The sequence below is a fragment of the Bos grunniens genome, chromosome 22 (genome assembly GCF_055505025.1).
Source record: "Bos grunniens cultivar Pamir isolate PY7600 chromosome 22, Bosgru_T2T1.0, whole genome shotgun sequence".
Taxonomy (NCBI): Eukaryota; Metazoa; Chordata; class Mammalia; order Artiodactyla; family Bovidae; genus Bos; species Bos grunniens.
Genome location: NC_141186.1, coordinates 34,291,935 through 34,315,174, shown reverse-complemented (window position 1 = coordinate 34,315,174; position 23,240 = coordinate 34,291,935). Strand labels below are relative to the sequence as shown.

At 38.7% G+C, this 23,240-nt stretch overlaps 1 protein-coding gene across 6 annotated transcripts in view; it reads right to left on the bottom strand.

The window, feature by feature from the left end:
* SUCLG2 (succinate-CoA ligase GDP-forming subunit beta) overlaps positions 1-23,240 on the bottom strand; it is a 296,723-nt gene that overhangs the window by 208,266 nt on the left and 65,217 nt on the right. For all 6 annotated transcript variants that reach the window (XM_086366912.1, XM_086366914.1, XM_086366915.1 and 3 more), the window contains exon 2: positions 21,655-21,796. In XM_086366912.1, the coding sequence (XP_086223038.1) occupies positions 21,655-21,796 (142 nt within the window). The remainder of the gene's footprint in view (positions 1-21,654; positions 21,797-23,240) is intronic.

The following is a 23,240-nucleotide window of genomic DNA, read 5'->3' as shown; positions in this document are numbered from 1 at the left end:
ATATTCCTAAAATCAGCCAAAAGCAAAATGAAACATTCAAATGTGTCGCTGATGCCTGTAGTCCCTATTCTATCATTCACTGGCAAATATTTTATCTACTCAAAACATAGGAAAAAAAGATTTTAAAGATTCTACCAGACCTTTAGAATGGCCCTTAAAAACTCCAGAGCTTTACAGTATTTCCTAAAAATCTGCTACAAGCACATTTGCCAACATTTCACTAAAACAAACCTCTTAAAATTAATAAATTACCTGTCAAGTCCCATAAAAACAGATGGTCACTTGGAGACAGGAGAAGATGTTTTCATTCTGTTTTACACAGCTGTTCAGACTAGGAAAAGATCATTTCATTTTCCAAACATACAGTAAACCTTGTTTAAGACTTCCAATATTATGCATAAAATTGAAAATTTCATGCAGCTGCTTCTATGTTACACATCTGGTTATTGTTGAGAAAACATCTTTAATGGTTAAAAAAAACTCATTATAATAAAAACTAAAATTGGTCTTTGTTCTCTTTTAACAAGCATCAAACTACTTCTCAATGCCGTGCTATCAAAAGATTTTAAATTGCTGCATGTCCCTACACTGAAGTATACTAATACGTTATTAAACACAATTAAGAATTGATTAGCAGTCTCTTATCAATAAGAAAGTACATACAGCAGAATATCTGGTACCACAATTGTTTCTTCCTGTTACTCCTTTCAAGAAGGTATTTTAGGAAGTGCATCAGAAATCTAACACATGAAACAATAAGTCAACACACAACATTTGTGTCACATTTCTGAAATGAGATTTTGATTTGTTAGTCTCCAACACATTACTTACATTACTATAAATCGCACAAAGATGAAGACATTTGGCACCTAAGAATAGTTATGAAATAACCAACACCAAGAGCATGCCTATATTTATGCTCAGAGCTCTTTTGGTTTTATATTTTTAGCAAAAGACATGAAACTTGATAGCTAAATATATGGCCATCTTTTTTTCACATTACTTGCCAGGAGCACCGATGTTTAAGTCTTCAAAATGTCCACAAAATATATCTATGACATTCAACTACTGTAAGAGAGGAGGGATTCTGTATGGCACGGGGCTTCCTTTAAAATTGGAAAATTAATTAAAATTTTGACAGGTCACTTTGAGTTAACTGTTAGGTAGTGAATTGTATCTGGAAATTTTACTGTCACTCCCCTGTTTAATATCGTCCAAAAGTTCCTACCCAAAAAAATCCAAATCCCTTACAGGGCTAACAACACCCTCGTGACCTCCTAGAACTTTTTTCTCCACAGCTTCAACTCTCTCCTCTCCCCAACCAACTACACACAAGCTTCCATGATGGTCTTTCTGTCCCCCTGAAGCTCCCAATCTCATGGCCAAGGCCCATGTTTTTCCACCAGCTGGGAACACTCTTCCCTTAGATCTTCTTGCAGCTGTTCAGCATTCACATCGCAAATGTCACTTCTTCAGAGAAGGGTTCCTTGATCATCGCCCCCTTCCCCTCTCATCCCCTTAGATCACTAGCTCACTATCTTCTTTTATTTTCTTCATGGCACTGATAATCTTCAGACATTATTTTACAATTATTTACATGTTTATTTTTCTATCTCCTCCCACTAGAATATAAAACTATTCCGAAGAAATGTTTTATTCACAGCTACATCTCTAGCCCCAAGTACCTGCACGTAATAAAAGCACACTGAATGAAGGAACAAACTTTTGTTTTCCTCTAAACTTACTAATAACGTGACTGAAGTGGACAAACAATCCTTGTGAATCCAACTTGTATACTGGATACTCCAATATTAGCCTCATCATCAGACTTCATGACAAGATGGGATAAGGAGTCCATAAAATACAGGGGACATGCCCAGAGTCCCCTGTGCCCAAATGATCCAGTGTGGGTCTCTTCTCAAGACCTAGCCTTCTAAGGGACGAATATGGTGCCCCTATGTATACTCTTAGGTCTGTGGGGTGGCTATACGCACGAGAGGAGGATGGATCTGGGCATGAATGTACATGAGACATCTTACAATACTGGATGGAGCTGGTGTGAAAAAAGAAACCACAGGCCAGGGTTTGGTAATCCTTATGCTGTACACTCTTACATGAAAGTCCAGGAATATGTGGAATTCCCTTATGGTCCAGTGGTTGGGCCACTGCACTTTCCCTGCCGAGGTCAATGAACAAGATCAACCTGGTTAAGCAACAAGATTCCACAAGCCATACAGTGTGGCCAGGGAAAAAACAAAAAACAAAACTCAGAAATATAAGATTCAAGACAAACCTACCAGGTCATTATGAAAGTCTGTTTGTCTGCTGCTGCTGCTGCTGCTGCTGCTAAGTCGCTTCAGTCATGTCCGACTCTGTGCGACCCCATAGACGGCAGCCCAACAGGCTCCCATCCCTGGGATTCTCCAGACAAGAACACTGGAGTGGGTTGCCATTTCCTTCGCCAATGAATGAAAGTGAAAAGTGAAAGTGAAGTCGCTCAGTCATGTCCAACTTTTCTCGACCCCATGGACTGCAGCCTACCAGGCTCTTCTGTCCATGGGATTTTCCAGGCAAGCGTACTGGAGTGGGGTGCCATTGCCTTCTCCGCTGTTTGTCTAGGTAAGACATTTTATTCCATTATGGGTATATGTTAGCTGATCTGATCAACTGTTGTGTGTTTGTGCTTAGTCGCTCAGTCATGTCCAACTCTTTGTCCCACTCTTTGCGATAAACTGTTAGGTTGATTTATAACTGTATTTGAACATATGTGATGTGGGTTTCTATTCAGTCCTACAAATGTTAGGGGTAGACCTATCTACCACTGTGAGCCTTTGACCAAATCTCTTGAGCTCTACGAGCCTGTTTTGTCATCGGAGAAATAATTCCTGTCTTGCCACCCATACTATGTAAAGAACAAATGAGACTGTACATAACTACCTATAAAAAGTATAATGTAATAATACTGCATTCCTTTTAATATCCCTCCATACATATTTCAGCCAAGTGAAGATCATGACAATTTCCACTGCCAATCTCAAAGCTAGTGTGGCCTTGAGAAACTTCTGAGTTAGACAGAGTTTTAGTATTCATTTCATTTGTTCAAAGTGTTAAGTATTGATAAAATTACTTCTCTATCCTTCAAGGTTTCACATCCTTCCAAAAGGAAAAAGATACCAGACTGCCCATGAGTTTAAACATTAAAACAGAATTTTATTAAGAAAAAAATCTTCTAGAATTATAGTTATTTACAGTTACAAAGGCATGCCAACTAAAAAATGCCTCTTCTACTATTTAGCCCACTGAATACAGATCTGTTTTCCAGGAAAAGCACATAATATACACTAGCACTGTGCATTTATTGATCTCTAATCAGCTGCTGGAATGAACTGAACATGAAGTACACCCTGGAGGCTGTGTTAGATTTCCCAGGCTGTCTGTCCAAAAGACTCTGCTCCCATCCCAGAGAAAGGATGACCCTAGAGATTTAATAAATCAAGAGCACAAACAGAACACATAAAGAAGCTAGGACAAAGAAAGAAATACTCAAATACTTAAGAAGAGCAGAGAGCTGGCCAAAGTGCAGTAAAAGCTAAAATGGATTCTGGCCAATACACGACAAGAGAAAACAAAATAAGGTTTCAATGGGCTGAGATTCAGAAAGACTGCATTTTACATGATCAAAACCACTTTGCACAATACAATAAACTCATCAAATGGGGTTCACTAACCACTAGAAAAACTACAAATCACCAAAAAATAAATACTGAAAATCTATTCTGAATTACCTCTTAGAGTTCGTAACAACAGAGACTGCATTTTTCTATCAATATATAACCAGATACTTCTATCCCACTCTTAGGTCTACAAATCAAGTAAATTTAGCAGGAAACTTACGTGTAAATAGTAACAGCAATAATAATAACTGAGGTAACACTCACTGAATAGTTATAATTTTCATCCACTGTTCTAATCGTAACACAATACATTATTACAATTATTAATAACATGAAAAGGAGACAACAAGTCTCTGAAGTAAGAAATACTATTAGTCTTTTAGAGGGGGAAACTAAGGCACATGGAGGTTAAGCACCTTTCCAAGATCTAATGTAAAAAAAAAAAAATTATAGACGAATTCAGGAGATTTAGCTTCACAAAGGCAGCCAAGAGGTAACTAGAAGAATTAAGAACTATTAGAAAGGAGATATTTTCTCTGCCATGCCTTCCAAAAAATACACTTTCATCACCACTACATGGACGGATACTGGTACAGTGGATGGAAAAAAAAAAAAAGGGAAACCCATATGAATTCAGGCCTAGAATTTGACTGCCTTGATAGAAAAGAGCGTATTATTGATAGGACCTCACAGAGCACCTTCACATACAATCTCTCACGGGATCCTCACAACATCCTTAAATTGTGGTTCCCAGCTCACAGAGGACTTACAGAGTCCAGATATGCCACGTAAGTCATTCAGATCACAAAAGTATTTAGTGGCACTACCCTCATGAAAACTGGTATTAACTCAATGTTAATTCACACAGCATCCCTGAATGTTCTGGGGAAATGGTTCTCTTAATCACTCAAGTTAGCAAACTAAACAGGTGGGGGAAAGGAACTGACAGTGCTTAATCACAATTCCATGTAATGTCCCCATCCCTGCAAAAAAAAAAAAGAAAAGATGAGAAAGTGGTGAATATGAAAGCCACAACTCAAATTCACACCTTTTGAATCCTGTTCTAATCTGCTTTCCACCACATGAGGCACACTATCACCCAAGACAGTGTTACAACATCAAAGTAAACTATCAATCATGAGGGGATGAGCCACTGACAAATCAAAATGAAGAGAACACATGCATTCTCCAACATCCATGGCTTGCTTGCTCACTATAGCAAAGTGCTGTGTTGAGCTTGGGAAGCCAGTGAAAGCTATTAGGAAGGTGCTCTTTGTTAGCAGCAATCTTTTTTTCTGATACAACTTATTTTCATTAGTTTAGGACTGGGTCTAGATATAGCAACTTCCCCATTTATTCCACTAATTTCCAGAGAAATACCATATTGTGTGACTTCAATATAGAATACACTTGCCAGTACTAGCTTATTATCATATTCTTAAAATTACTAAAATTTGTGATACCACTTTTTAGTTTAGATCATCATACTGGAGCAAACAGTATATTCAATTGGTCTAACTCATCCTCAACACCTTTCTTCATTCACCACATCAGCAAGACCCATGAGCTCTAGCTCCAAAATACATCCCTAAGACATCTACTTCTTAGCTCTTCTGCCATCCTCACCATCCAACCACTATCTTTTCTCACGTGGTAATCATACCAGTCTACCTCTTCCCTACTTTTTCTGCAGCCCTGTTAATCAACTCACCACAGCACATCCATTATAGGGTAACCAACTCATCCTAGTTTGCCTGAGACTCTCTCACTTTTAGCACTGAAAGATCTGTAGCCCAGGAAGTTACTCATTGCTGGGCAAGCAAGATAGTCAGTCACCCTAGTTCAACTGTGAACTTTTCACAAAACAGATAAAAGCAGGCAACTGCATGTGGTCAAATGAATCACTGGCCCCATTTTGAATTCACAGCCATTGCCATGTGCCCCTGCAGTTCACTCCTTGGGCTCAACCAGCATGATGATAGCAGATGATAGTGCAAAGAGGCTTGATATATGCTAGTAGCTGGGCTTGCTCTCTTGCATTTGGGACATCTCCCTGTGAAGGTCTGCCCCAGCTAGCCAAATGGTCCAAGGAGGATGAAAGACACATGGAGCAGACCTGGCCCCAAATAGTAGCTTACAGCCAAACTCAGTGAGACCTCTATACAGCAGCCAATATGCAGATGTCTGAGTAAGAACAAATGACTCACTGAAGCTTGGAGATGGTTTGGCATCTAGAATTGCTGAAGTAATCCCTAGCTCAGGTGTGTTTTTATCAAAATCTTTCAATAGCTTCACATTCCACCTGGAATAAAATCCAAAATACTGGGACTTTCCTGGTGGTCCACTGGTTAAAACTTCACACTTCCAAATGCAGGGGGTATGAGTTTGATCCTGGTTGGGGAACTAAGATCCTACACCACATACTGCATGGCATGGCCAAAAGAAAAAATGATCCAAAAAAACTCATCTGGCTCACAAAACTCTGCATGATCTGGGCTCTCACTTCCCTCTCACTGCACTGTCTTTAAGTCTCACTGGTCTCCTATGATCTCTGACCCACCAGCTGCCTCTGCCTAGAACACCTTGCTTCCAGTTCTTCTCATGACTGGCTCCTTTTTATCCTTGCATGTCAACTTAAAATCACCTCCTCAAAGACTTTATCATCCTAAGTCCTCTATGATTCACCACTTGTTTATGTCTATCACTGCACTTTTTGCACTCTGTAAATAATTTTTTAATTTGTTCATACTCTGTATCTCAACCAAGCTGAAATATTCAATATTTTGTAAGTTACTCAATATCAATTGAATGGTACCCAGTGGTCCAGAAAATCTGCTAACCTGAAACCATCCTGGTCTGAAGTGTAAAAGATTTTTATTATTGACAACAGAAAGTGAAAATCGCTATGATAGTAGTGCTATAGATTATGTTTATCCATCGAAAAGTTCAAACGGATTTAATGAGGGGGGAGTGTTAGTTGGATATAAGCTTATTAAAAACCGGACAGAATTATACTTTAGTTGCACCACTTTTTCCAAATGAAAGACAACCTCATTATCAAAACCTTGTACCAACCCTCCACCACTTCTAAAACTACTTTGTTTAAACTGAAGGAAGCTGAACAAACAAAAATTGTTTGACCTTTTAGCTACAGAAGTTAAAACAGAAGCAATGAAAGAATCATTCTCCATCATTATAGTTCCATACTATTTGCCTAGAGGTAAACTTAGCTGTCCACCTTCTTTAGGGATTCACAATAGATGCCTTTAAACTTCAACTACTGTGAAGTTAAAAGGCACTGGATCATGGCAGCGGATGTATTTCTATATTGAGAGTATTGCTGTAATGTGAAATACAACAGACTCAGTTCCTTGTTCAGCTAATGGGTGATGCTTACAGTATTCATGAAGGGAAGAGGGAGACACCAGGACTCCTGAGAGCTTTGACTAATAAAATCAACCCAGGAGACAGGTGGTCGGGTTGGCCTCAAGCAGGAAGGGAGGACTCTGGGGGGTGCTTACCCAGTGTAAGGCGTTTTACACTAAGCTTTAGGGAGCAAGAAGGTATGAAAAGATGAATTAGAGTCCCTGGGTGAAGACAAACAACTTTATGAACAGCACTCAGGAGACTAGAGGTCCTAGTCCCTTGACTTTGAGCTCAGAAGTAAAGGGCCCTTGACTTTGCTTTTCTGTCACTCAGAGGTTCATCATTTAGTCTGGAATTTGTAAAGTCCACTTAGTTCAAGGTACGAGTCTAGCCTACATGGATAACTTAGGGCCTCTTAGAGGCTGCTACTGCTGCTGCTGTGCTGGTCTCTTAGAGGATTCTTCTATAAACTAGAAATAAGGACGATGACATATCTTAGAAATGTCTTATGAAGATTCAACAAGAAAACTCAGGCAAAGCATTTAACAGTAGTTGTTAAACATACATTCTCAAGACTATGTTAGCTGTTGTATTTTCCACCACCTAGTGCATTTACCCAATAAATATCTACTGAGTACCTGAGTAAATGAAACTCTCAGCTTCTGCTGAAGTGTAGTCTTCTGCTTAAAAAAGGAAAGAAAAAAAAAAAAACCTGTGCAAAGGTAAAACAAAGCAACCCCTTCTAAGACAGGAGTCCCCCACCTTCTGGGTCTAATGCCTGATGATCTCAGGTGGAGCTGATGTAAAAGTAATAAAGTGCACAATAAATGTAACCATCCCCCCAAGTCTGGTTCACAGAGTGTCTTCCACAAAGCCAGTACCTGGTGTCAAAAAGGTTGTGGACCACTGTTCTAAGACATCAATCAGGATGGCAGACATGAACATTCCAATCTAACAGAAACATTCCATTTTTGGTTTTGGTTTATGCATCATTCTCATAAGTTTGGTTTGTGAGTGTTCAATCTCTTCAGTCTGATAAATTCTGACTAGGTTCCCAAAAGTTTACAACCTACAAAGGCAAGCAGAGGCCTGAGGTTTACTCAAAGAAGTATCCCTTGGTACACTATCCACAGAATCATATCTCAGAAGGCAGCACACTTCCCTCAGGCAGCACACTTCTCTCTTTCCTACCTTGACACACAAATAGCAAAATTATCTAAGTTATGACTTGTCTCCTCAGAGTTAGTATTGCCAATACCTCACCAATCATTTTGAGACATCATTTCCATTAGAACCAAAGAGAGACAAAAAAAAAAAAAGTAAAGAAGGCCAAAGTTTCTATTCTAGGGTCAGAATAAACTCTGTTCATTACATATATTAGATTTAATAGAGTCAGAAAAAGAAATGTAATTTTCACCTCTTCCAGGATGTCTTCCTTGGTTGTTCAGCATCCACAATGGGATAGGTACCCATTTCCCCTCTGTGTGCCCATACCATTAAGCCATGCTTCCATCATTACTGCATTCCTAGGTGTTTTTACAATCAGTCTCTCTACAAGGCAGTGAACATCTTGGAAGCAGCAACTATTCTTGGCCATCCATGTGCCCAACCAAATTCAGTGCTTAAATGGTTTTAGACACCCAATCACTGTTAAATGAATTACCATCACATAGAAAAGATTACTTAAATTACAGGTGTTTTTCAGCCTTCCCTTTGTTTCCTTATACTCCGTTCTCTCATTTTGTCCAAGGGTAATAAACACAGGACTATGGCAAGGATGGAAAGCTACTAGTTAATACCATGCAATATTTATTTTTGTTTCCATCAGTAGGCAGATGAAGTGACAAAAACTGGCATTGAAATGAAGCCAGTTCATTGAGGTACCTTTCAACTGAAAATGAAAAAATATCCACTGATGCTCTAACTGAAAGCAGAAGTGGATGATGTAAATAGGGACTACCATTACCATGAGCTCAGAGAGAACCTGAGAGAAAGTGAAGCTGACACTGTCTAAGAAGACTAGTTCCTGGCAATATCAGAAGACCTGACCAACCCCACATACTAACCAGAGCTGTTTTGTGGCAATAGAGAACCAGCTTGAAGAAAATCCTAAACTAACTTCTGCCAAAAAGCTGGATGAAGCAAAGGATGAAGCCGTCAGGTTAACATCCCCCATCATGACCTCCTACCTTATCAACATGGCCCATGGAACTGCTGCTCCCTTAGTTTTGCCTTCTTCCTAAGTCAAGCTTAAAGACACGATCCAGTGGCATGAGAGAAAACCCACTGGGTGTGTACACGACAGAAGTCCTGCTTGGCAACTGTGAAACTAGAGGGAAAGTTCATTGGAGGGTTTGTTCTCTTACTAGTTTTTCCATTTGGTAACCACTTATTGAACCCATACTATGTTCTGGATGCCAGGAGAGCAATGATGGGTGGGAAACAGCCTTGGCCCTGGAACAAAAAAATCAAGCTTTGTCCTAGGCAACTGTTTTTAAGCTCTGGCTCCCTGTCACCATCCCTAAGAGTATCAGGGAGGCCCTTCCATCTCCTCTTCATCCTTCAATCAAAAGCTACATGAATTAATATGGCAATACTTAAGGCCGTCATATTCAGTTCCATAAAACAGCCTTCATATCAAGGACCATTGAAGTCAAGGAGTCATTCTTAAAGTTAAGTTTAAGAATTCTTAAGTTCTTAAGTCATTCTTAAAGTCATTCTTCAAGGTGATCATGTACTTTATTGTTTAAATGAAGACAGTCTTAGAGTGAATGTGATTACTATTAATCATAGTTCTAGAATAACAGATGTACAAAGTCTATCCAAACAAGCCAACAGTGATGGTCATCTATGCTTAAAGACCCTTAAGAAAATGGTAAATTCCAGATGACTCTTGAAACCTGTCTTGGTTTACCCAGAAGCATATATAATCTCTTCTTTATATTATCAGTATTATGTGGAAAGGTGAGCACACAACTGTCTCGTAAGTAACGTGCCTTCTCTTTCTGAAAAAGAAGACACCACAAGTCAAATGATAGCTTCTACCACCACTCCCTGAACACTGAGATGCGGAGCACCCCACTGAGCATAAACAGCAAAAACCACAGCAATAAGATGACAACATCTGCACTGCTGGTGGGTACACAAATTGGGGCAGCCACTATGAAAAACAGTATGAAAGGCCATCAAACAGTTAAAAATAGAACCACTATATGATCCAGCAATTCCATTTTGGGGTATTTATCTACAGAAAATGAAAACACTAACTTGGAAAGCTATGCACTCCCATGTTCAATGCAGCACTATTTACAACAGCTAAGACATGGACACAACCTAACTGTCCATCAGTGGATGAATAGATAAAGGATATGTGAATACTATTCAGCCATAAAAAGGAAACACTATCATTTACAACAACATGCATGGACCTTGAGGTTCTTACGCTAAGTAGTCAAGACAGAAAAAGACAAATACCATATAAGCTCACTTACACATATAGAATCTTAAAAAACAAATATACTCAAAAATACAGAGAACAGATTGTTGGTTGCCAGAGGGGGTGAGGTGAATATGGGAGGTGGGGTGGGGACCTTTTTTATTTTTTTTCATTTTATAAAGCAACATGATCCTAATAGCAAAACCAGAGACATATATTACAAAAACAAGTAAACCATAGACCAACAGCCTTCAGAAATATAGACACAAAAATTCTAAACAAAATATTATATTACACAATTCAATAATAAATAAAAGATAATACACCTTAACCAAGCAGGTCCCATTCTATGAATGCAAGTCTGATTCAAACTTCAAAAATCAATCAAAATAATTCACTACATTAATAACTCATAAAGAAAAAAACATGAATTAAAACTTCCTCAGTACTCTGGTAAAGAATCCACCTGCAATGCAGGAGATTTGCAGGAGACACAGGTTCAATCCCTGGCTCAGGAAGATCCTCTGGAGGAGGAAATGGTAACTCACTAGTATTCTTGCCTGGAAAATCCTATGGACAAAGGAGCCTAGTAGGCTACAGTTTATGGGGTCGCAAAGAGCTGGACATGCTGAGCATTCACACAAGCCACAATACATGGATTAATAGGATAATATTACAGGTGATGCTCCACACAGGTGCAGAAAATGCATGACAGTAATCAGTATACATTAATGATTTTAAAAAAACACTCAGTAAACAAGGAAATGAAAGGAACCTCTGGTTGTTGTGAACCCACAAACAGGAAAGAGTAGTAAGGGATTCTGAGTAAGGTTACCTAGAAAGATAATATGTTTATATAAAGCTGTTTTTTAGTTTATATAAAGCTGTTTTACATCTCACACCTGAAGACTCTGCGAACAGTTTGATTTTTGCATATCAAATACTTTTAGCATTATTATTTTTCCCCTGTTATCCACATCCCATCTGCTTCTTCTTCCTCCATACTGAAGTGACTGGTATATTTGCTCAAATAAAAGCTTAAAGACAAAAAAATTATAATACTTGCCCCACACTTAATTTGAGAAAAATAATGGACTCACAAATCCGTTAGCTTGTTCCATGCAGAATGAAAGGAAAACAAAGATACATAATTGAGGTAGCTTATTTACCCATCTAGTTTGTATACTAAGGTAGATGAAGAAATTTTTTTTTAAGTTTTTTCAATTCCATTCCTGACCTTTTTGTAAGTAACCTAGAAAACTCAAGTGGAGTCTTAGTACTATTTATGAACAGCTGTTAAACACTGTCAACTCCTGTACAACCACCTTGGGGAATAGAGTAGCATCTTAAAAGAATAATGCCTTAGGTAATATTTATTCTGCTGCAATGTAAAGAAAGAATATCTTTCATTTTCTTTCAAAATTATGCAACTTTTGACTTCACATACTTTCATCTCCCTAGAAAAATATCAACCAACAGTATACAAGTAATATATTCATTACCAAATCATCTGATGAGCTATGCAATAAGTATAGGTAAACACTCTGGTGTTACTGCAAAGGCACTGATCATTGTTATTTTTTTATCTGCTGTTGATGCTTTTAATAGCTGTTATTATATGCCTTTTATGATGGCTTACATTCACTCAGTTCAGACCAAAAAAAAAGGGGGGGAGGAAAGAAGGTAAATCGGTGAGTAAATGAGGTATGTACTATGTTTGCCTTTCTATTTTTTAATCCAAATCAGTCCTTAACGCATGTATCATTAGCCTCAATTTTATAGTCAAGCAAATTGTGACTTAGGTAATCAAAGCAGACCTGGGATGATGTCTTGTCTGTACAGTCCATGCTGGTTCTAAGTCAAGAAGCAAAGAAACAAATTTCGCCCAAATTCTAAAAGCTCCAGAAGCCACTACCATGATCACCAAACCCATTTCCTCTTCTTCCTTCACACACATTGGGACTATATTTCCCAGCCTCTTCTGCAGTTCATTGTGACCATCTGATGAATTTCAGCCAATAGAATGTGATACAGTCCATGCAATCTCCACACACAACACTCCAAGCTCTTTTTCTTTCTTACGTGGCTGGAACAGACACAATCCTCAGGTCGTCTTTGAGAAACATGTGTTGAAGAGGCCAGAGTGAGATGATGAAGGAGTCTCAATCTGTGAGTCACCAATTAGAGGCAAACCAGGAACACCATTGCAGAAGGCAATGACACCCCACTCCAGTACTCTTGCCTGGAAAATCCCATGGACGGAGGAGCCTGGTAGGCTGCAGTCCGTGGGGTTGCTAAGAGTCGGACACGACTGAGCGACTTCACTTTCACGCATTGGCGAAGGAAATGGCAACCCACTCCAGTGTTCTTGCCTGGAGAATCCCAGGGATGGGGGAGCCTGGTGGGCTGCCATCTATGGGGTCGCACAGAGTCGGACACGACTGAAGCGACTTAGCAGCAGCAGCAGCAGCAGCAGGAACACCATACTGAACCCATATGTGACTAAAAACTCCTTACTATATTAATCTATCAAGAATTGGGCAGTTTTAAGTTAGCATTCCCTAACATGCAAACATAGAAAACACAATCTAAGTCACAATAGGAAACAGTCAATCTAGGGATTACAACTATTACAATAATATTTATGAAAAACATTATTTAACATTTAGGTCATGCTTATGTTATTATGTGGACTTTTAAATGTAGGACACAAAACTATATGCATAGTGTTTTTCTAAAGTTAAAAACAAACATTCTCTGTCAATTATATTTATGTAAATTTGTGCACAGAAACTAATGTTGCTGACTCAATGAATGCAGAAGAAAAATGGAGGGAAATAAGTGGATATTAAAGCAGGTTCTCTCTGGGTAATGAGACTATAGGTCTTTGTGCTTTTTCATAGTTTCAAAATCAAAATATTCCTTTGATAATCAGAAGAGATTTATCTGTTTATGTTTCAGTTCAGTTCAGTCACTAAGTCATGTCGACTCTTTGCAACGCCACGCACTGCAGTATACCAGGCTTCTTTGTCCTTCACTATCTCCCAGAGTTTGCTCAAACTCATGTCCATTGAGTCAATGATGCCAGCCAACCATCTAATCCTCTGTTGTCCCCTTCCCCTCCTGCCTTCAATCTTTCCCAGCATCAGGGTCTTTTCCAACAAGTCAGCTGTTCGCATCAGGTGGCCAAAGTATTGGAGCTTCAGCTTCAGCATCAGTCCTTCCAATGAATATTCAGGGTCGATTTCTTTCAGCATTGACTGGTTTGATCTCCTTTGATCTTCCCACTGCCAACGAAGGCAGTGATGTCTCTGCTTTTTAATACGCTGTCTAGGTTTGTCATAGCTGTTCTTTCAAGTATCAAGTGTCTTTTAATTTCATGGCTGCAGTCTCCACTGCAGTGATTTTATGTTTAAGATTTCTTTTAAAAGACCAGTATGTCCAGATAGATAGATAATAAGAAGATAGCTTTTATGCCAACGTACCCTAGGCAAAGCTTTTCTACATTTACAACCCCCTACAAAGTACCCTCTGGACATTTAGAATTCATAACATACCCCGGGGTGAGTCAAAGACCCCAGGCACAAATTATTCATAGGAAAGACATGCAAAATGAGATAATGCCCATAACTTCTTTGTTCATTCACAACGAGGTAGCTTTAAAGAACAAATTAATAAGTAACTCCGTTAAAAACATATTGAAAAGACTGAATGAAATTGTTGGTCACCGTGGATACACAATCACTGACACACAGGATCCAGTAATATCTGGAACCAGTTCCTAAAGGAAAGCCTTCCCTTTGGTTTAGATGAGGACATGATATTGCACTTGCAAAATGCTCACCATGATACCAGGAACATGGCAAGAGGCCAAAGTTAAATCCCACCAGTATTATTTTTATTGGTTAAAATGTGAGAAGAATTAATCCTTACCTTATTATATAGACAAAAATCAAGTTGAGGCACTGACTTTCAAAGCTCTGTTCTCATTTGTTTCTCTAAGGAAACTGACAGGAAGCTTCATGTTCACTCCCATAAACCCTGCCTGCCCACAACCTGTCCTGATCTTACCCTTTGCTCAATGGGTCTCCTGCTGCTTTTATTCACCGAACAGCACAAGATAACCAGGAAAAGATATTCTAGCAAAGAGGAATTCTAAGGAGATGACCAGACAAGCCCATTTCTATGTACAGTCTCTGGAAAAATAGAAAAGAACAGTTTATAAAAGTGGGGGATCTCTTTACAAAATATATTTAGTAGGAAATATCACTAAAGGCTCTACTTTTTTGAATGGGATAAACATAGTGTTAATAAACATAGTCAGGGACAGTTTTTATTATTAATTCAGATGCTCCTTTAGGGAGCATTTCTAAGTAAACATGGGCAAATGAAAATTTTGTGAGCAACAAAAAAAAAAAAGAAAGAAAATTTTGTGAGCAACAATAATATTTATTGAACATTCACTATGCCTCAGAACCTACCATAAACACCTTCGGTCTGGATGACTCACCACCATGATTCCCAGAAAACAGACACTGCTTTAACCTCTAATGCCCTGTATTTGCCATCACCCTTGCAATTGCATTCCTGACTGCAGATTCAAAATAGTGGACAGCTGATACAGTGGTAAAAAGATTTACTACGGAGCATCCAGTGTTATCCTCACCTGTCGTTATAACAACATAATGACTACCATCTCAAGACAGAGGTTGTTTAAAATCTTTGTGTGAGATCCTCACCACATAATCAGATATGACAAAGCAACAAGGAGTCTTATAATGTATTTAATTGCCTACAGGATAAACAGTACATGTCAATCTATAGTCAATGGACAGCAGTTCCCTTTTTATATAAAATACAATCCCTTAATGGTATAAGTAATTCACCAGGCTTTAGGATGTGATTATATAAAAGAAAAGAATAAGTTATCATATTGACAAACGGAAATACATTGGAGCTGAAAGCAATTCAAAGCTAGCAGAGTTCAATAAGAGCTCCTTATCTCCATTTTAGGATACATGTCATTAGCTCAGAAAAGATTACTTTCTCTATTCATATTTCAATTTCTTTCCTGGCAAAAAATAAAACTGTGAGTTTGCAAAATACAATCTTCCTGCTTAATCAAATATCAAAAGTCTTGTATCAACGTGAATGGAATAATTAATAAACTGTAGGAGGGAAGAGCTTCTTTGATGGCTCAGTGGTAAAGAATTCACCTGCTAATGTAGGAGACGTGGGTTCTATCCCTCATCTGGGAAGATCCCACATGCTGCAGAGCAACTAAGCCCATGCGCCACCACTACTGAGCCCACGCTCTGAAGCCTGTGAGCTGCAACCACTGAAGCCCACGTGCCCTACAGCCTGTGCTCTGCAACCAGAGAAGCCAACACAATGAGAAGCCCATGCAGTGCAACTAGAGAGAAGCCCCCATTTGCCACACCTAGAGAAAAAGCCTGTGTAGCAACAAAGACCCAGCGTAGCCAAAAACAAAACAAACAAATAAATAAAAGCATTAAAAAAAAAAAAAAAGCAACAACTGTGGAGATTCCAAAAACTAACAAGTGGTGGTTTGAAGTAAGTTTCATCTTTTCTTTTATAAACATCTCCTTTAAGACAGGCCTTTAAGAGTTTAGAGTTATGTGAGATATGTAAGTCTTCATTTTTAAAGTGAACTGAAAGACAACACAGAAATTAGTCATGCACACTGTACGTATTCTGTAATTATTTGCTGATTGTATACATTAAATGCAATCCATACAGGAGAAATTTGTATAATTAATAAGTCTCCTGAGAAAATTACACACAAGGGAAACAATTCCTTCCTGAAAGCGTGATTATAAAAGGTAGCTCATAAAAAATGCTGCAGAATTGAATATTATCCATATATTAAAAATTTACTTCCCTGAACCAAATTTACTCTCTTAATCAGACACAAGTCCATTTTCTGTGCAAGAAAATGAGAGTCTCACTCAATATCTTATTGTTATTAATTGTTTCAGAAACAAAAGGTTTGTATTACCCATTTGAAACAAATGTTCAAATTAACAAGATTTCCATTACTATACAGCAAAAAGTTCTATTTTCCAAATAGATACAACAAAATGAATCATTAATAAAATATCTGAAGATTACAGCTTCTATAAATTGTCTTAGAACCTGCCACATCTAGTTTTAATTCAATCTTCTAATTTTATTAATATGCATTTTCTATCTTAAAAATGCTGATCGATCTATTAAAACCTCCTAAGAACAACATCATCAAGTTAGCAAAGAGCAAAAATGTTTGAGGAGATTAAATCTAATCTGCCTGGGTAAAAATCCCATCTTTGTCAATCATTAGCTGTTTTTAACCTTTTCTTACCTGTTTAGCTCCTTTAGCAAAATAACAATACTGAGCTAAAAGTTGCAGGCTTTGGCAAATGCATGAATATGACAGACATGAGAAGCATTTAAGATGACACAGGGGTATCTCAGCTGGGTAAGTAGGAAGAGCTAAGTGGGAGAATGGGTTCAGAGCAACCAAAAGATGACAAGCTCCATGTGGGCCAGGAAAGAAGGAGACCACCATAAGTGGATAGCAAACAGAAAACCAGCAGCGTGAGTTTAAACACAAAGAGATTTGTGAGCTGATCCACACAGAGATTACAATGGAAATCACAGACATGGCTAATATCAATATTTGTCTTCAAAATATTAATATTTTACAAAATATCATTTTATTTCAAAACATATCCAAATATCAATAAAGCAGAAAGGTAAGCTAATACATTTCAGTCACTTACAAACTTTGCAAACTATAATATGAACTCTCTGAACTTAACAATCAACAAAATACTCATTATCAGAGGTCTCTGATATGTCTGCGACCTTACCTCATGACAGTAGTGAACCATTTAGAATTACATGCCTCTGCTGTCACCTTTGATGGCAACAGTACTGTCTTATAGAGTGCTTATTGCATGTTACACACATTATTCTTCTACATAATTTTTCCCCATTAAAATACTATAATTATAAGGCAGAGGTCCTACTTTCAGGACAATCAGGAACATATATGTGTGATCCAGCTTTAACTTCAAATTTATTTGGTGAATCTCTCAATTGTGCTGTTGATGCTTATCAATTTACACTGATAAGAACATAAACACTATGGAATTTTGCCAGATTCTTCTTGTTTTGTTCTCTCCAAACTATCTCAGTGATGTGCACACTTCCTTTCATATTCACTATTAACTTCTTTCATTTTTATCAACTAGACTTGGTACCACCTCCTCCTCCAATACTATAAATTACTGTTCTGATCAAAAGTATCTATTAAACAACAAAAATCAGGGCTCTTCCTTCCACCAAAACTACTCACTGAGTAAGAGAAGGATTACTCATTCGTGCAGCAAATGAGGCGCTCTGTAAGTTCTCTAAACTCCCTTTTAGCTCTAAGCAGATCACAGGGAGGCCTTCCTGTGGCCACCTCATCTAAGGATTATCACGGGTATGCACTGGCCAAGGCACACATACAACCACATCATTTTCAATTCAGTTTCATTTTCTTTAAAAACCACACTTCAAGTACCACAATGCCTTCTTTAAAAGGTGATATTCATTTCTGAATTTTAGTTTTCTTTTAAGCTTGCTTCACTGTTCATTTCTTTCCCTCCCTTAGCATTGGAAATCACCTTGTTAATTCCTCCAGAGCAAAAATCCTGTCTGACACAGTATACAAGCCCCAACCACAAAGTGGTGGCTAAATAAATGCTTATAAAAAAAATCCATGGCTAAGAAGCCAATTAGTTAACTCCACATCTCTATGAAAATCTGAAAGATAAGTCCTCTTAGCTGTGCTCCACTTAAAGGGGTGGGAAGTAATCAGTTGGCCTCTCGAATTCCCTTAAGAAAGATTCTTCAACCTGGACTACTAGTGAGTCAGCACATTTGAGGAAATAATAGGGGAAATGTAGAGCAAAGACCAATCAACCTTTACATTTCTTGCTCTCATTATCCAATCCCCAAACCACAAGAGTATAAAACAAAAATGACCCTTTCATGTAAAGATGTTGCAATACTAACTTTACTGAGTCTATTACCACAGTTCACTGAGGCACTCTCACCCAGGTGTAGGTCTAATGTTTTTCCACCATAAAAAACAATTTTGATAGTTCTTGAAAATAAAACCAATTTTTGTTTCTTAAAATATAAACTGCTCTCAGTTTCTACATTTAACATCTGAAAAGTACAAATCCATTTCTTTCTAGAATGCAGCTTCAAAGGAGAAACGGGGCTCGCTCATCCTCCACAGCTGCATCCACTGTGCCTACAACATGTGGGTGACAATAAATATTTGTTGAAAGAAAGAATACATATATATTTCAATTGACATAATAAAGGAGCTGCATTTAAGCACCTGGGGGAACTCTGAAAGGGAGGTAAAACAACAAGTACTAGCTGAAGTACCTCACTTCTTACTCTTAAAAGAGCAAAGAAAATTGAAAAATTGAAATACAGAGCCTGCCTCTGTTTTATACTCTCAAACTCTGCTACAGCTGCCTGGGCAATGCCAGTGAGCAGATGCTCTATTCTTTATTCTTTAATGGGAAACAACTGCTCTCCAAGGTTGCAACCAAAGAATGCACAGACACATCTTTCTAGTGTCCAGATTTGTACTGTACAACAGGGTAGCCACAACATGTGTCTTTCAAGCACCTGAAATGTGGTCAACGTGAAATGAGATGTCCTGGAGAAGTAATATATAAATCAGGTTTGTGAGCATTAGCAACATCTATTTCTATTTCATTGACTATGCCAAAGCCTTTGACTGTGTGGATCACAATAAAATGTGGAAAATTCTGAGAGAGATGGGAATACCAGACCACCTGACCTGCCTCTTGAAAAACCTGTATGCAGGTCAGGAAGCAACAGTTAGAACTGGACATGGAACAACAGACTGGTTTCAGATAGGAAAAGGAGTATGTCAAGGTTGTATATTGTCACCCTGCTTATTTAACTTATATGCAGAGTACATCATGAGAAATACTGGGCTGGAAGAAACACAACTTGGAATCAAGATTGCCGGGAGAAATATCAATCACCTCAGATATGCAGATGACACCACCCTTATGGCAGAAAGTGAAGAAGAATTAAAGAGCCTCTTAATGAAAGTAAAAGAGGACAGTAAAAAAATGCTTAAAGCTCAACATTCAGAAAACTAAGATCATGGCATCTGATCCCATCATTTCATGGCAGATAGATGGGGAAACAGTGTCTGATTTTATCTTGGCGGGGCTCCAAAATCACTGCAGATGGTGACTGCAGCCATGAAATTAAAAGACGCTTACTCTTTAGAAGGAAAGTTATCACCAACCTCAGTCAGTCAGTTCAGTTCAGTCACTCAGTCATGTCCGACTCTTTGTGACCCCATGAATCGCAGCACGCCAGGCCTCCCTGTCCATGACCAACCTAGATAGCATATTCAAAAGCAGAGACATTACTTTGCCAACAAAGGTCCATCTAGTCAAGGCTATGGTTTTTCCAGTGGTCATGTATGGATGTGAGAGTTGGACAGTGAAGGCTGAGCGCCAAAGAATTGATGCTTTTGAACTGTGGTGTTGGAGAAGACTCTTGAGGGTCCCTTGGACTGCAAGGAGATCCAACCAGTCCATCCTAAAGGAGATCAGTCCTGGGTGTTCATTAGAAGGACGGATGTTGAAGCTGAAACTCCAATATTTTGGCCACCTAATGTGAAGAGCTGACTCATTGGAAAAGACCCTGATGCTGGGAAAGACTGAGGGCAGGAGGAGAAGCAGACGACAGAGGATGAGATGGTTGGATGGCATCACCGACTTGGTGGACATGGGTCTGGGTGGACTCTGGGAGTTGGTGATGGACAGGGAGGCCTGGTGTGCTGCGCTTCATGGGGTCGCAAAGAGTCGAACATGACTGAGCGACTGAACTGAACTCAACCGAGCACAAGAAAAGAATATAAAATAACCCCTTGAAAACTGTTTTATATTAATTATATTTTGAAATGATAGTATTTTGGATATACTGGGGCAAACAAAATATATTATTAAAATTTGTTTCACCTATTTATTTTTACCTTTACTAAGGTGACTTAGAAAATTTAACAATATTTGTGGGGCTCAAATTTCTAATGGATGGTGCTTATCCAGACCAACAACAAGAGAGTCTACATGGCACTAAAGGAATGCTCACTGAAAACATCAAAGTCTGAGTCCTCATTTCTCAATCCATAACTAGAGAAACGAACTGGATTTTCTACCACATACTAGTGTGCAGTCTCCCTTATTGTTGTTGTTTAGCTGGTAAGTCGTGTCCAACTTTTGTGCAACCCCACGGACTGTAGCCTGCCAGGCCCCTCTGTCCATGGGATCGCCCAGGCAAGAATACTGGAATGAACTGCCATTTCCTACTCTAGGGCATCTTCCCAATCCAGGGACCAAACCTGGAGAGAAATGCCATTTCCTATTCCAGGGCATCTTCCCAATCCAGGTACCAAACCCACTTCTCCTGTGCCTCCTGCACTAGCAGGTGGATTCTTTACCACTCAGACACCAGGGAAGCTCCATGCAGTCTCCCTTAAAGGCTCCCTTAAAGGCTCTAAATAGCTTTGGGAGGTAAACACATTAGCCTTGATTTACAGACTAACAAAATGAGGCACAGAAAAGAAAAAGTACTTACGCAAAGTTATAGAGCTGATAAATCAAAGGGCAAAACACTGAACCAAATTCAGCAGGATTTCGAAATGCAGATTCTTCCCTTTCTCTCCTCCAGTCACTCAGAGGGAACTTTCCCCATGTTCTCAGAGGCTTAATGAAGGATGCCAACTGTCTTTCCTGACTCGCCCTCCAACAGGCTTCTCTTTTGACACTTTATACCCTTCAACCAATTTTCTCACAGCCACTAAACCACAGATAAGAGAACTAGGTGAAATGGTGGCTGAGAAACATGGAAAAATTACTATAGAGTGGTACCACATATGTTTCTGTCTCATGTCAAAGAATAAAGCTTTCTTAATTGGGCATTTTGCCCTTACAACTCAAAGTTCTCCACTGTACCTGTCACTGTTACTATAACCTGCAACTGAGAAATTTAACTAGTGGGAAACCACTACCTGTGAATTCACTAATTTGGCAAGCATATTTCACCCATTATGAATTAGCTTACTTAGTCTCTTAGCAGCCTCCAGAGCTTCATTGGCAGTGTCGGCAACAAAGAATCTTTGAACTTTCACTCCGTTGTCAGACATTAATTTCTTACTCTGGTATTCCTGCAGGTTCAGCCATCTTCTGGATGTTAATTGAACCACCTAGAGAAATTGGGGAAAAGAGATAAGAAGACTTAAAACAGAAAGAAAAGTAACAGTCAACCGGTAGGGCCAATCTAATATGTACCCTCAAACATGAGTTAGCAACAGAAATCTTAGAAGCAAAAAATACGTATATAAAATGAATTCTCCATGCTTGTTTTTCTAATCAAAACTTTTAAGGACAACTGCACATACACCCAAATAAATAAGGTCTAAATTTAGTTAATAGGAGAGCTTCAGTCGTAGCTCAGTCAAGGCCAATTTCCTAATTTTGGTATTAAACTATGTAAGATGTCAACATGAGGGGACACTGGGTGAAGAGGACATGGGACTGCTGCACTAGTTCTGCAGCTGCCTGTGAGTCCATAAGGACTTTATTTAAAAATTACCTTTAAAACTGTTAAGGACTCTGTTGTACAGCATATGCTTTTCCCTGTCTCCACTCCAAACAAAGTTCACAGCATTAAATAACTATATACATCATTAAACATTAAGGTAACTCAGGAAATTTGTTTTAACTCTTTGAGGTCAATGGGCCACAGACTAATCCATTTCTTTATTGTGGTTTTTAATGGATTCCATTACATATTTAATGAGATTATCTCCAACTCACCAAAGTTGAGTATAGTAACCTGAAATAGTCACCATTAATTAAGTTACTAATTCCTAAAAACTGCAATTTGTATATTAAAGTAACTGCTTAAGAATCATGTGAAAGTTGTCTTCCATTACGCACTGATCAGTAAGCTTTCATTTGTACTGAAAGAAAAGGATCAAAGGATAGAATGGCATGAAAAAACTCTTCTCATTCTATCCAATAAGATCAATAACATTATCTATTAAATTTGTGAAAGTTGAAGTCACTCAGTAGTGTCCGACTCTTCGCAACCCCATGGGCTATACAGTCCTTGGGATTCTCCAGGCCAGAATACTGGAGTGGGTAGCCTTTCCCTTCTCCAAGGGATCTTCCCAAACCAGAGAAAGAACCCAGGTCTCCTGCACTGCAGGCAGATTCTTTACCAGCTGAGCCACAAGGGAAATCTAAGAACACTGGCATGGGTAGCCTATCTCTTATCCAGAGAATCTTCCCGATCCAGGAGTTGAACCGGGGTCTCCTGCATTGCAGGCAGATTCTTTACCAACTGAGCTATCAGGGAAGCCCATTAAATTCATAAGACTTGTTTTTAAAAGAAAAGAAAAAATAAATACACTTAGTTTCATTTCTATCCATGGGCTATGATACAAAGGAACCACTGTTCACAGGAGGTAAGATAACAATGCCATTAATACACAAACCAACCAAAAAATCAATAACACAACTGGATCACAAGACTGGTGATCCAGTCTTGTGATGGAAGATCACAAATGGTGGTGGAAGATCACCTGACACGCTTCCTAGAAACACCAGGCAAGGGCCTCGGTGAGTGACTGAGCAACATCACAC